The sequence below is a fragment of the Panthera leo genome, chromosome B2, assembly GCF_018350215.1.
Source record: "Panthera leo isolate Ple1 chromosome B2, P.leo_Ple1_pat1.1, whole genome shotgun sequence".
NCBI classification, from domain to species: Eukaryota; Metazoa; Chordata; class Mammalia; order Carnivora; family Felidae; genus Panthera; species Panthera leo.
Genome location: NC_056683.1, coordinates 36,508,096 through 36,521,420, shown reverse-complemented (window position 1 = coordinate 36,521,420; position 13,325 = coordinate 36,508,096). Strand labels below are relative to the sequence as shown.

Sequence of the window (13,325 nt, the reverse complement as noted above, 5' to 3'; positions counted from 1 at the left end):
GGAAAGGTTAATGAGTTGAGTATTCACTTCAAGTAGTTGGAAAACAAAACAGTAATTTACAAGGAGCTGAAGAAGAAATAAAAAGAAGAGCAGAATTTAGTGAAATAGGAAATAAAGAATCAACAAAATTAAAAGTTGGTCCTTTGAAAACGCTAATAAGTAGACAAGCCTGTATAGGACTGAAAGAAGAGGTACAAATACAGATATTTGGAATGAAAAAGGAAGCATTCTGAAAAATTTTATGCCACTGTATTTGAAAGACTGGGTAAAATGAAAATTTTTTCTAAAAGGGCCAAGAATATCTAAGACAATTTGGAGGAAAAAGGAAAAGAAAAGGGGGAAGGAGAGAGAACAGAGGTGTTCACTGTATCAGATTTGAAGATTACTGTAAAATCCCAGTAGTTAAAACAGCATGGTAAAGACACAAGGCTAGTCAAATCAGTGAAACATAGCACAGATCTTAAGAAGAGACATGAATATATATGAAAACTTTGTATGTGACTGAAGTCTCATAAATCAGTGGGAGGAAGAGTTCATTAAATGGTGGTAGGGAAATTAGCTAAACTTATGGGTAAAAAATGAAAGTAGATTTTCTGTGTTATGGTAACCAAAAATAAGTATGTGAAAAGCAAAATTTGAGAACTTGTAGAATAAAATACAGGAAAATATCTTTATAAAATGAGGGTATGAAAGAATATATAAACAAGAAAGGTACCAATCTTAAAGGAAAAGATGAATATTTCATCTCAAAACATTAACCAACAGAAGACTGGCACCCTGCAATCAATTAGAAAGACAACAGAAAAATAGACAAAAGATAGGTAGTTTACAGAAAGGAAAAAAGAAAAAAAAGTTCAACTTCATCAAACAAAAAAAAATGAAGAACTAAAACCACATTGAGATATGTCACACTCATCTGTCTGACATCACCAAGAGCTGATAAGGATGTGGTGCAATGAGTTGAGAGTGTACATTTTTACAACCACTTTGGTGACTCATTTGGGCAATATCCAGGAAAATTGAAGGTAACTCATAGCCATGAGCTGCACAATATCTTATGTATTCCTTTAAGAAACTCTTAGCCATGTACACAAGAAGACACCTTTGTGATCGCCAAGAAAATGGTGGTAACAATCTAAATGTCCCTTTGCGGAGACTAGATAAATATATTTTGGTATGTTTATGCATTGAAATATGCCATATACTTTACATAAATTGACTAGATTTATCTTTCCGTTGAAAGTTCCTTCATCCTGGTTTAGTGTTTGTGCTAAAAGTTAATACTATTCCCCAAGCATTCCCCTTTCTTCTCCTGGGCACACAGCAGGGTTGTACTTTTTCCACCCCCTTTGAAGTTAGGTAAAGTCCTGTGACTTGCCTTGGTCAACCAAATGTGACAAAGGTGACATGTGTTACTTTGAAGGAAGAGTCTTAAGAACCAGGACACAGGTCACTTCTCATTGCTGCTGTAATTGAGAAAACCCATAGCAATACAAAGCCCCTGTCACTTGGATCCTTGTGTGATACAATGTATGAATACTGTGTATTCACAGGGAACACAAAAAATAAATATGTGCTGTGGAAAGGGAGAATGGGGGCTGTTACTGCAGCCTAAGCTATGACTGCAGTATTATTTTAATTTTTTTAACGTTTATTTATTATTGAGAGACAGAGAGAGACAGAGCATGAGCATGGGAGGAGCAGAGAAAGAGGGAGACACAGAATCCGAAGCAGGCTCCAGGCTCTGAGCTTTTAGCACACAGCCCGACATGGGGCTCGAACTCACAAACCGTGAGATCATGTCCTGAGCCAAAGTCGGATGCTTAACAGACTGAGCCACCCAGATGCCTCAGACTACAGTATTATTTTATGTCTCAACTCAATTACTGTGCATCTTCTGCCACTTCCTTAAGTTCTGCCTTCCAAATCACGCAATACTTCCCCTTTTCCATGAGATAGAGGTACCATGACTTAGCCTCCAAATACAGTCCTTTCTTGTCTTTCCAAAGTCACAGGGAACTTCTTTCTGAGCCCCCTCCTTCTCTGCCAGGAAACTGTACTCAGAGGTTATTTCTTGTTGCTTAGAGTGTTTTTGCTTGTTGCTTTGGAGTTAAGCTTGATAGTCAAGGGATTTATCACCAAAAATCCATCCTCTCTCCCTTCCTCCTTTCCCTTCTCCCTTTTTTAATCTGTGGATGGCTTCCTCTGCAGAGAACAAAGCAATTAGTGAAGCTGTGTAAGATGAGGACTCAAGTCAGGCATGCCCAACTTTGGAAAATAAATGCAATGCATCATGTAGAATGTATGTTTAAGATTATTTACTCTACATCATTATAAAGGTAGAAAGTTTTGGTATGGTGATAGTCTACTGCTTACCCTCTCTCTTCAGAGAGTATGTAATATACTGAAAGGTATAGTATATATCTAATGAAAAATTGTCTTTTTGCTAACCTATTTTTAAATTATGTAAATAAAGTAAGTTATAGACCTTGAATGTAAGTAGCTGGGTTTAATTGTAGATTTGGTTTAAATAATAAATTACATTAAAACCCCAACACTAGTAAATGCACAGAAAAGGTCCCAGGGGGACTTAAAAGGCCCTGACCTTTTATCGTACTCGTCTCAGAGAATCTATATCCATCTTTCTTTCTTTTCTTTTCTTTCTTTCTTTCTTTCTTCTTTCTTTCTCTCTTTCTTTCTCTCTTTCTCTTTCTCTTTCTCTTTCTCTTTCTCTTTCTCTTTCTCTTTCTTTCTTTCCTTCTTTTCTCCCTTCCTTCCTTCCTTTCTTATTTTAGATTTTGTGGGTTTTTTAAGTAACCTCTACACCCAACATGGGGCTCTCATAACCCTGAGATCGAGTCACATGCTCCACCAATTGAGCCAGCCAGGTTCCCCATATTTCATTTTTAGACAGCTGTCATTTTGTGGAAGCCCTTTACTTTTATAAGTGAGCAGATTGGTATGGATTTGAAGTAGAGAGAGACTCAAAATCAAAACAAAGCTGGCTCAAAATATAGCAGTTCATGAACAAAGAGAAGAGCATTATGTGTTGAAATGTTCAGAATAGTAAACAAACAAAAAAGGGAAACGAGTCCTGGCTGAGGGCAGCTGTGTATTCTGAAAAGGGATCGGTACCATTTCCTAGATCATCTTCCTGCTTTATGAATTTTAAAACAATCTATTATATCATGTTTCTCCAAACAAATTTATTATATTTACCAAGTGCAGTAAATATATACAGTTTAGAGTATACTAATAAAACAAGTGCCTGTGTATTCACCACCACCTAGCTTAAGAACACAACAAGACCAGCACTTTTGAAGCCCCTCCAAGATTTCATCTTGGAAATGAAATCAATTAATGTTTGGACCCATTGGTAGGACACCCTGCGAGATTTCATTCCCTGTTCCCAGACACATTATACTGAGTTTGATATAATAATTCCCTGGATTTCCATCCTAAACAAAGTGTATTTCTAGTTTTGCCTTTTTAGAAAACTCTGTATAAATGAACTCATATTCTGTGTTTTTCTTGTGCCTCGCTTTTTTCACTCGACATTATGTGTTTTGTTTTTTGAGTTTTTAGCTTTTTAGAAGTCACGTTTTTTTATGAAGCAACATTATGGTTTTTGATTCATCTATTTGTATATAGCTATAGTTCACTGAGGTCAATTACTGTGTAGTTTCCTATTATAGTAATATTTTCAAATGTATTTATCTATTCTGTGTTTTATGCAGTGTCATATTTCTTTATAGTAAAATACTTCAGGGTTAATTATTACATGCTGTTTGGTTTGTTCCAATCTTAGGTTCAACTTTTTGTGTTGAAGCTATTTGGCATGGAAAGTGTGTTCATGTCTTGAGATAATCAAGATGTTCTAATTTCCCTTTTATCATTGATTTGAGATTGTAATTAATTTTGTTCATTGCACACTATCAGGATATATTTGGCTTCTCTTATCTTGATGCTGAATCTTATGTTGCACTCACAGTTCCCATGGAGAATGTTGCAACAATTGCTGATTGTGCCAGTGTGATTGAAGGAGTCAGCCGGAGCCGAAATGCCTTGCTGAATGGGGACACCAAGAATTATGATTGGGACTCTGGCTATACGTGTCATCAGCTAGGAAGTGGTGCAATTGTGGTTCAACTGGCACAGCCGTACATGATCGGATCAATACGGTAAGGAGATTCCTTTTCATTCATTACTTTTAAAATGGAAGACACATGTGCAAATTCTGTTTTAGAACAATGATGATACCATTAACTTCAGTGAAGATACATTTCTGTTCTGTGCTCTAAATATTGAAGGGGGAACAGAGAGAGATACAGGGTGCTTGTTTGGATCTTCTGGTGGGAGGATACACCAAGATTAGACTTGCAGAGAGACTAGATTAGAGGCTCTCCCTGGGTACGGCTCACCTCCTTTTTTAAAAAATGTTTATTTATTTATTTTGAGAGAGAGCATGAGAAGGGGAGGGGCAGAGAGAGAGAGAGAGAGAATCCCAAGCAGGTTCTGCACCGTCAGCTCAGAGCCAGATGCAGGGCTCAATCCTATGAACATTGAGATCATGATCTGAGCCAAAATCAAGAGTCGGAAGCTTAACTGACTGAGCCACCCAGGCCTCTGGCTCACTTCCTTCTTAAGTCTGTTTGAGTTGGTTAGGGGCTTAGAGGATAATTCAAGAGAGGTTATGTAGAATCAAAACTAATTTTCAACTTCAATAAATGGCTTTACATATGAACCAAACAAATGCGAGTATGAGACCTGGTACTAAAAAAAAAAAAATCTTCTTAATGAAAAATCTGGGCTTGGGGTGGTTGTTTTCATTTTGTTTTGTTTTGTTTTGCTTTGTTTTTTAAGAAAGGAACTTTAACCCAACATTGTTTGACATATAGGCGAGACTAATGATATCCCCTAGAGAATATACTTTAGTTCAAGAGAGCCATCTGGGTGTTGAATAGGCTGCCCTTTTTTGCTTTTTTTTATGAAGGTTCTAACAAGGCCTCTGAAAGACTAATATATATATATTTATGTTACATATTTATATTTATGTTTAGCAGTAGTTAAGGTATTTTACATGATAACCCACATGGAGATGTGGGTGGGACAGGACTGCCTCCCCCCCTGCCCCATCACTGTCTTCCACATTTGCCTTGTTGTTTTCTGTTCTCATTGTAAAGTCAGCATATATAAAGAGAGAAATAACACCAAAAAAATAAGGTAGTAGGATTCTAACAGGCAAAGGTTTATTGATGTTAAGGCTAATAACCACAGAGGTTACTGCAGCTTGCCAGTCCCCAGGGGCCCCCTGACGAGTGATGCTGGATTGCTGGGAGAATTCTGACTGTGGATTTCTTCATTTAAATTGTTGACCCCTTTTCATAAAGGGCTACATACAGGTTGTGTAACATAGGCAACAAGTCACACAGATAGAGAAGCACTGCAGACCAGACAAACCCACTTTGTGCTTAGGAAGGGGGAAGAGAAGCCACAGTCAGTCTGGACAAGCTACCAGTGCAAATAAACTTCTGTCAGATAGCAAACAACATCCCTGTCCTTCCTTTTTTCTCAGCTGTGGGTGTGAAGTAAAGCAGTCATAGGCCATCTATTTAATAAGCCATTCTAGAATTTTTGTCGTAGATGGTGTGAAACTTACCCAGATGTTTCCCATTACAATCTATTCCTCTTCGCTTTAAAAATCTGGGGAACAGTTGTCCTTCTCCGGTCACTGGCACTCCTTATAGTCTTCACAGTCTCTTGAAGATTACCAATCGTGGCTCTGAGATTACATCTGCAATTTCTTTCAGCAGGCGTGGGGTGTAACTCACCGGAGCTAGGAGACTTGGAATCGTTTAAATTGACTAGATACTCTCTTTCTTTCACTTCACCTATTTGGGGCTTCAGTTTTCCCTTTTTTTACGGTTGTTCTGCCATTTCTAATTTGAAGACCAGTCTTCTCGCCAATGAAGATGGAAGCAAACTGGCAGCTTAGTGGCTCTTCCCACTCTCTTGTAATGTTCCCTGTGTTCTACCCGCTTACCTGGTACTCCACCTCCGCCCCCAACAATGTTACACATGCATCTCACACCGACACGCCGGAAATGGAATTCCGTTATCCTCCCTTCCCCTGCTCAAGTCACCTTGAGATTTCCCTCAGCTCATTCAGTGGTACCACCCATCTATCCGTAGACTGCGCTAAAAGTACGGCAATCTTCCTGAATTTACTCCTCTCCCTCGCCTCTCCTCTTCAACCAGTTCTGTCCGTACTGGCTCCTACATATCTCACAAAGCCTTCCACCCTTCCCCACGCCCACTGCAGTCGTACCTTTGTAGTTTCTCCTCTCTGCCTGGTCTTACAGACTTCCATCTGGCCCTTCCTTCCCCACCTGCAGCCAACTCCTCACCCCAGATCTGACGCGGTCACGCCCCTTCGGGAGAAAGTTCAGACGAAGGCATTTAAGAACAATCTGACTTGCTTCTGTCTACACAGCCTTGTCCTGTGCTTCTCCACCCACCCCTACACAAGCCCGTCTTAGCCTGTCCAGCTTCCTGCAGTTTTGCACATGCCACCCCTCTCTCACCTCTATGCCTTCAACTCTTTGAACGTGCTGTTCCATTGCTAGTGTCTCTCACTGCCTTCTCCTCACCCCTTTCTACCCAGCTCTTACTCCCCCTTCAAGACTCTGTTCCTCTGGGAATGCTACCCTAACTGCCCATCATCTCCTGGGCTGATCTAGACCTCCTTCTTCAGTGATCCCATTCATTCTCTATATATTCATTCCAATAGGAATTATATTTGTATTATAATCATTTACTTACTGCCTCCTCACAGCCTCACCTGATATATAAAGCCTGTGGCAACTCACAATAAGCATCCCTGTGAGAGAAAATGTGTAGAAGGGGAAATTATAGCAGGTGCAGTAGGAGATCTAGAATTTTAGATCCAGCAGGAACACGTGAGGTCACTGCCCAAGTGACAACTCAGAGTGAGCCAAAAGGCTCTTTGTGTGACAAAGCCTCCTTGACTTCTGGCTCTACCGAGAGAATCAGAGATATTCAATCTGACTCCAGAAAAAGGTGTCACTGGGCTTAAAGCAAGAGAAAACAGTGCCCATTTGGTTTTCTTTAAACATGGAATGAAAATGGTTCCCCTGAACTAATTTTTCTTTCCATGACTCAGAGTGGCGATAATGAGCATGAACACAACCAAAGGTAGAATTGTCTATCTCAGCCTCCAAACTTCCTTAAGCCCAGCTATTGTTTTTGCAGTGAGAAAATCCATGCAATTGAAGCCCCATGTAACTGGCTGAGCACTCAAAGAGACACGTTTCTGTGAAACTAACATTATGTTGTCAGGATCTGCATTTGCCTCTTCTGTGACATTATTAAGAAGAAAGGGAGAGGGATTTCTTAACCACCAATGCCTGTGGACAATGCTGGATATCTTGGCGGGCCATGGTTAGCAGCTGCTGATGTGCCCAGACAGACATTTATTGATAGGAAACTAGATCAGTGGCACCTCTTCGTGGGGGTAGGTAATTGACCAATGACAGGATGATTAGTCAGTGACATTTGACCCGCAGCTTCTATTGCTTCTGATGACTGACTTGCTTTCCTAGTCACTGTATCTGAAAAAGCTCAATGATTCTGAATTGACACCCAGAGGGAAAGTGTTACAGAGCTGAGTAACTAACACTTTCCCCGTCTAGGAGATAGGAGATCTGGCAATCCTGGAAACTCTTCCTCTAGGAAAGGAAGCCCAGTCACATGGTACATTGGCTTTAAAAATTCAGGTTTCTTTGTAGACGGTGACTAGGAAGGCAAAGGACTCAAACATGAATTGTCTTAATCACTGTGATGTTTTTTCCTAAGGGAGGATGTAAGTGTTTTATGGATAGAGATGTCTTTTGTTTGTCTGTTTTCATCCTCAGAAATCATTTCTTCCTTTCCTGAGCATCTAGCTGTAGGCAGGTAGGAAGGCAGAGCCGCCTTCTTTGCCTGGCGATGCTTGCTCCTAACCACAGTCCTCGGAAACCTAATTCTGCTAGTGTGTCTGGTACCAGTACCTTGTGGTATCCTGGAGAGGCTGATCGTGAAACATAACCCCTGACCATCCCTCCTCCCCCCATTTTCTTTCATTCATTTAGCAAACATTTATTGAGCCTTCTACTGTGTTCCAGGCACTGTTCTCAGCCATGGGGATAGAGCATCGAATAAAGAAAACAAACATCGATGCTGTCATAGAACTGACATTCTTGTCAGGGGGAGATAAACAGTAAACAACACTGTAATATGTCAGATTTTTCGAAGTGCCACGGAGCAATCAGGAGGGAGGACTAGCAGGTAGAAACAGTGCAGTGTTAGATGCAGTGGTCAGGGAAGGCCTGTGCAGAGCCCGAAGAAAGAGAAGAGCAAGCCATCTGGGGACCTAGGGGATGAGCATCACAGAGTGCCAAGGCCCCAAGAGGGAGCATGTCTGCCAGGTGGCAGGAGCAGTGAGGAGGCCAGTGTGACTAGAGCAGGGTGAGGGAGGCTGAGAGCAAGAGGCAAGGCGAGGGAGGTGACTTGGAGAGGCGACAGCCCTGAGATTTGTTGCCATTTGGTTTCTGTATTCAGTCACCAACTCCCAAAACCATCCCACCCACCACCACACAGCCATCCCTGCATTTCATTAGCACCATGAGAGAAGAGTTTTCTGGGCTGAGGAGAAGAGGGGTCTGGTGGGGAGGCCATCACGCCTTCAGAAGCGCCTTCCTTGCTCCTGACCTGCCTTTATCCAGCCAACTCCTGGAAGAGAAACCACAGAGGTGTCCAGTCCTTAAAGCTCAACAGGAAACTTGCTCCCCAACTCCCTCTTCTTTTTCTCTCTCCTAAGAGCCAGAGCAGGCAGTGTAACTGGGAAATAAAGAAGCTTGGCTTTGTTGTTGCTAGGTGTACAGGCACAGCCAGAGTTATTCATTGTCTATGAGAGAAAAAGAGAGAAACTGCCTGCAATGTACCTTACGTGTGGGTAACTGAGTAGTAATTATATCATTTTCGTGCCCCTTTTAAACATTAAAATTTAAATAACAGGAAACCTTCAGAGGCCTGATCACATAAAAAGACCAGGGTAAAGTCATAATAACTAACCAAATCTACCTAATGTCTTAGTTTATAGTCCCTCTGTCACCTTAGTTTAAGACTTACTATCTTTCTACTTGCTAATCATGATATCTTTATCATTGTTTTCTGGCTGGTATGAGAATCACATATGCTGTGTATTACGTATGCCTGTCACTCAGTCTTTTTCAGCTAACCAGTGACAGCACTTTGTGGAAACCCTAATTATAAGACAGTCAATTGAATTAACAATTTTTACATTTGCCTGAAAATGATTGTTTTGTAATTGATATGTGCAATGCCGTAAGTAAAACGCCCCAAATGCTTTAACTAACAAACCTCATTGTGAGTAGGCTATCCAGAGATGACGCCGTGCATGTAGATGCCACTGCCCATAGTCTGTCTGAGTGCTGTGAGGATTAAGGAGTTAATGACACAAAAATAGTTAAGGCTCCTCAGTTGGAAAATGTTATATGAATATAATATGTAAGGACAAAATGGGTCCAGCCCAAAGTATGTTCTTGGTGGGTATTCATGATCTCTTCAGTCTGTAGGGATGAGCCTCTTTTTATTTTCTAATAGGGAAAAAAGTTCTACCGCTTATAGAAGTTAATGTGGTGCAGAATGTCCAAAACATGAATCAGTTTCTCTCTTGCAGTTATTAAACATAGAGAAAATGAAGCAATAGCAAGTTGATCTCAAAAAAAAAAAAAAAAATTAGGTATGCCTCTATGGTCCTTATTCATCCCAGTGTATTTTTCTTTCTCTGGGAGCTGTCAAGCCCAGGCCCAGTTCAGCCGCCCTTTCATTATTGTACGGCTACAACCAACTGTAGATTATCTCTTCCGTTTGTAAATTATGGAGACTCCTTTTCGACTGCTATTTTCCCTTCTTCCCACTGCTTACCACCCTGCCAAGCTATTGCTCATCCACTTCCCTCCCAAAGGATAGGCACAGAAAAGAAAAAGGAGAGGAATCACAAACCATTCAATTTCCTTTCCTATTTAATAGTTCCAAATGAAGCCTTGGTCGATAGGGTGGGGAGAGGAATTGAAGCTAATGACGCAAAAGATGTTTTGTAATTGTTTGAGTATTTTTGACATCTGTGCTGCCCTCGGTCTCTCATAGGAGCACGGTTAATATCCGGTTGAAGATAGTGATTTTATAGTACTGAGATGGACGTGGGTTCCTGGCGGTGGTTTCCAGGTGCCTAGTACAAGTACTCTGTGCTGTGAGTACTCAATAAACACTCATTGACTGAACTGACAGCGTAGTATGTTAGTGCAGCGAAAGGGAGTTCTATCTATCAACTAAATTGGACATCATATTTGCTCAGTGTGTCTGATCTAAGTGTATGTGAAGAAACTGCTAAAGATTTGGCATCTCCAGCAAATGACTGAAATTAAGCTCCGGAGTCAGGTGCTCACTCACATTAGCACAGGTAAGGGCACTCGCCTCACACGTTTCATGCCGCTTCCATTTCATTCTGTCTGAGTGCCGCATAGGCAAGCAGTACATCTATTTACATCAGGAGAGCCTTCTTTGCAACCTAGAGAGCTAGAAATTTCCTTTTTATAGTTTAAGGAATACAACAAACATCTAAATATATGACTCCTCTGGCTTGGATTAAGATTGCCTATAATTCTAGTCAAAATTGGAAAGATATTTTACGAAATTTGCTTCATATCAGTCATGCTGAGCATCTCTGTCACAGCCCTGAACCAAAGAATTCTTCCTTGTCTCACTGATCCATGATTTATTTACCAAGCGTTGTTTCTCTCTCAGCCTATCTGCCTTGCACTAAAGTCTTCTCTTATCACCCCCAGACCTCAGAACTCTGGTTCCCAGAAAAACTGTTGAATAAGAAATTGTATGTGTGGTTCCCAGTAGACACTGGAGTCTGAGCTGGGTGAATGCTTAGGGGACTAGAAATCCTCGAGCCTAGAAACAGATAACAGAGTTTGGGGGCAAGGTAAATATGTCTCAGCCAGTTTCATCCTAGAGGTATTTCAAGACCAGAAAGTATTGCTATGGCAACTAAGTTGAATGTTAAAAATACAGGAGGGGCACTAGAATTCAGATGTTCTTCGGAAAAGCAGGAAAGGTTAAATGCCCCCAAAAAAGGAGAGAGAGAGAGAAAGAGAGAGAGAGAGAGTCTGTGTGTGTATGTGTTTGATTTACCTCACATGTCAGCCATTTATTTCTCTTGAGTGATTAGAGAACTTGACAACTAGTCATCATAAAATATAGCTGGATACATGAAAAGAAAAATTTTTGTACTTTTCAAAGATTAACCCATCAAGAAGACATTTTTATAGGCGCTATCAGCCCATTTGACCCAGTATTTCATGTACAAACATGCTTAGTAATTGTTCAGAATTTTTATTTAAGACACTTCTAAGGGACGCCTGGGTGGCTCAGTTGGTTGAGTGTCCAACTTCAGCTCAGGTCATGATCTCGCCGTTTGTGAGTTCGAGCCCCGCATCAGGCATTGTGCTGACAGCTTGGAGCCTGGAGCCTGCTTCAGATTCTGTGTCTCCCACTCTCTCTGTCCCTCCCCCACTCACACTCTGTCTCTCCTTCAAAAATAAATAAACATTAAAAAAATTTTTTAAGACACTCCTTAAGAAAATCTTCAGAAACAACCACAAAACAAGTAATAAAATGGCAATAAATATATATTTGTAATTACTTTGAATGTAAATGGACTAAATGCTCCAATCAAAAGACTTAGGATGACACCTACAGATTAAAAGTAAGGCAATAGAGGGGTGCCTGGGTGGCTCAGTTGGTTAAGCATCTGACTTCGGCTCTGGTCACGAGTTTACAGTTCATGGGTGCGAGCCCCACATCATGTTCTGTGCTGACAGCTCAGAGCCTGGAACCTGCTTCAGATTCTGTGTCTCCCTCTCTCTCTGCCCCTCCCTGGCTCATGCTGTCTCTCCCACTCTCAAAAATAATAAACATTTAAAAAAAATTTTTTTAATAAATGTAAGGAAATGGAGAAACATCTGTCATGCAAATGGATATAAAAAGAAAGCCAGAGTAGCAATACTTACATTGGACAAAATAGACTTTAAAACAAAGACTCTAATAAAAGGACATTATATAATAATAAAGGGGACAATCCAACAAGATCTAACAATTGTAAATATTTATGCACCCAACATAGAAGCTCTCAAATACATAAAACAGTTAACAAACATGAAAGAATTAATAATAGTACAATAATAGTAGGGGGCTTTAACACCCCTTTACATCAATGAACAAATCATCTAAACAGAAAATCAACAGAGAAACAATGGCTTTGAATGACACACTGGACCAGATGGACTTAACAGATCTATTCAGAACATTTCATCCTAAAGCACCAGAGTACACATTCTTTACAAGTACACATAGAAAATTCTCCAGGAAAGATAATATATTAGGCCATAAAATAAGCCTCAGTAAATTTAAGATCGAAGTCATACCATGCATCTTTGCTGACTACAACGCTATGAAACCAGAACCATAAGAAAAAGTCTGGATAGATCACAAATACATGGAGGTTAAATAACATGCTACTAAACAATGAATGGGTCAATCAGGAAATAAAGGGAGAAATTTTAAAAACATGGAAATAAATGAAAATGAAAACACAACTGTCCCCTCAGGGGTGCCTGGCTGACTCAGTCAAGAGGGCATGCGACTCTTAATCTCTGGGTCATGAGTTCAAGCCTGATGTTGGTTGTGGAGCCTACTTTAAAAAAAAATTAAGAAAAGTAATTCATTGAGAAGATACAACCATCTAAAGCCTTGGGATGCAGCAAAAGGGGATCTTAGAGGGAAGCTTATAGCAATACAGGCCTACCCTCAAGGAGCAAGAAAAATCTCAAACAGCCTAACTTTACACCTCAAAGGGCTAGAAAAAGAACAACAAACAAAACCTAACACCAGCAGAAAGAAGGAAATAATAAAGATTGGAAAAGAAATAAATGATATACAAACTTAAAAAAAAAAAAAAGGGACACCTAAGTGGCTTAGTCAGTTGAGTGTCCAACTCTTGATTTCAGCTCAGGTCATGACCTCAGGGTTGTGGGATTGAGCCCTACCTCAGGCTGTGTGCTGAGCGTGGAGCCTGCTTGAGATTCTCTCTACCCCTCTCCCATTCACACTCTCTCTAAAAATTAAAAAAAAAAAGAAAGAAAGAAACTAAAAAAAAAAAAAAGAACAGTAGAACA

General features: G+C 40.3%; 1 protein-coding gene across 6 annotated transcripts in view; it reads left to right on the top strand.

Annotated features, from left to right (window-relative positions):
* BTBD9 (BTB domain containing 9) overlaps positions 1 to 13,325 on the top strand; it is a 413,308-nt gene that overhangs the window by 297,234 nt on the left and 102,749 nt on the right. For all 6 annotated transcript variants that reach the window (XM_042938624.1, XM_042938625.1, XM_042938626.1 and 3 more), the window contains exon 8: positions 3,992 to 4,181. In XM_042938624.1, coding sequence (XP_042794558.1) covers positions 3,992 to 4,181 — 190 coding nt within the window. The remainder of the gene's footprint in view (positions 1 to 3,991; positions 4,182 to 13,325) is intronic.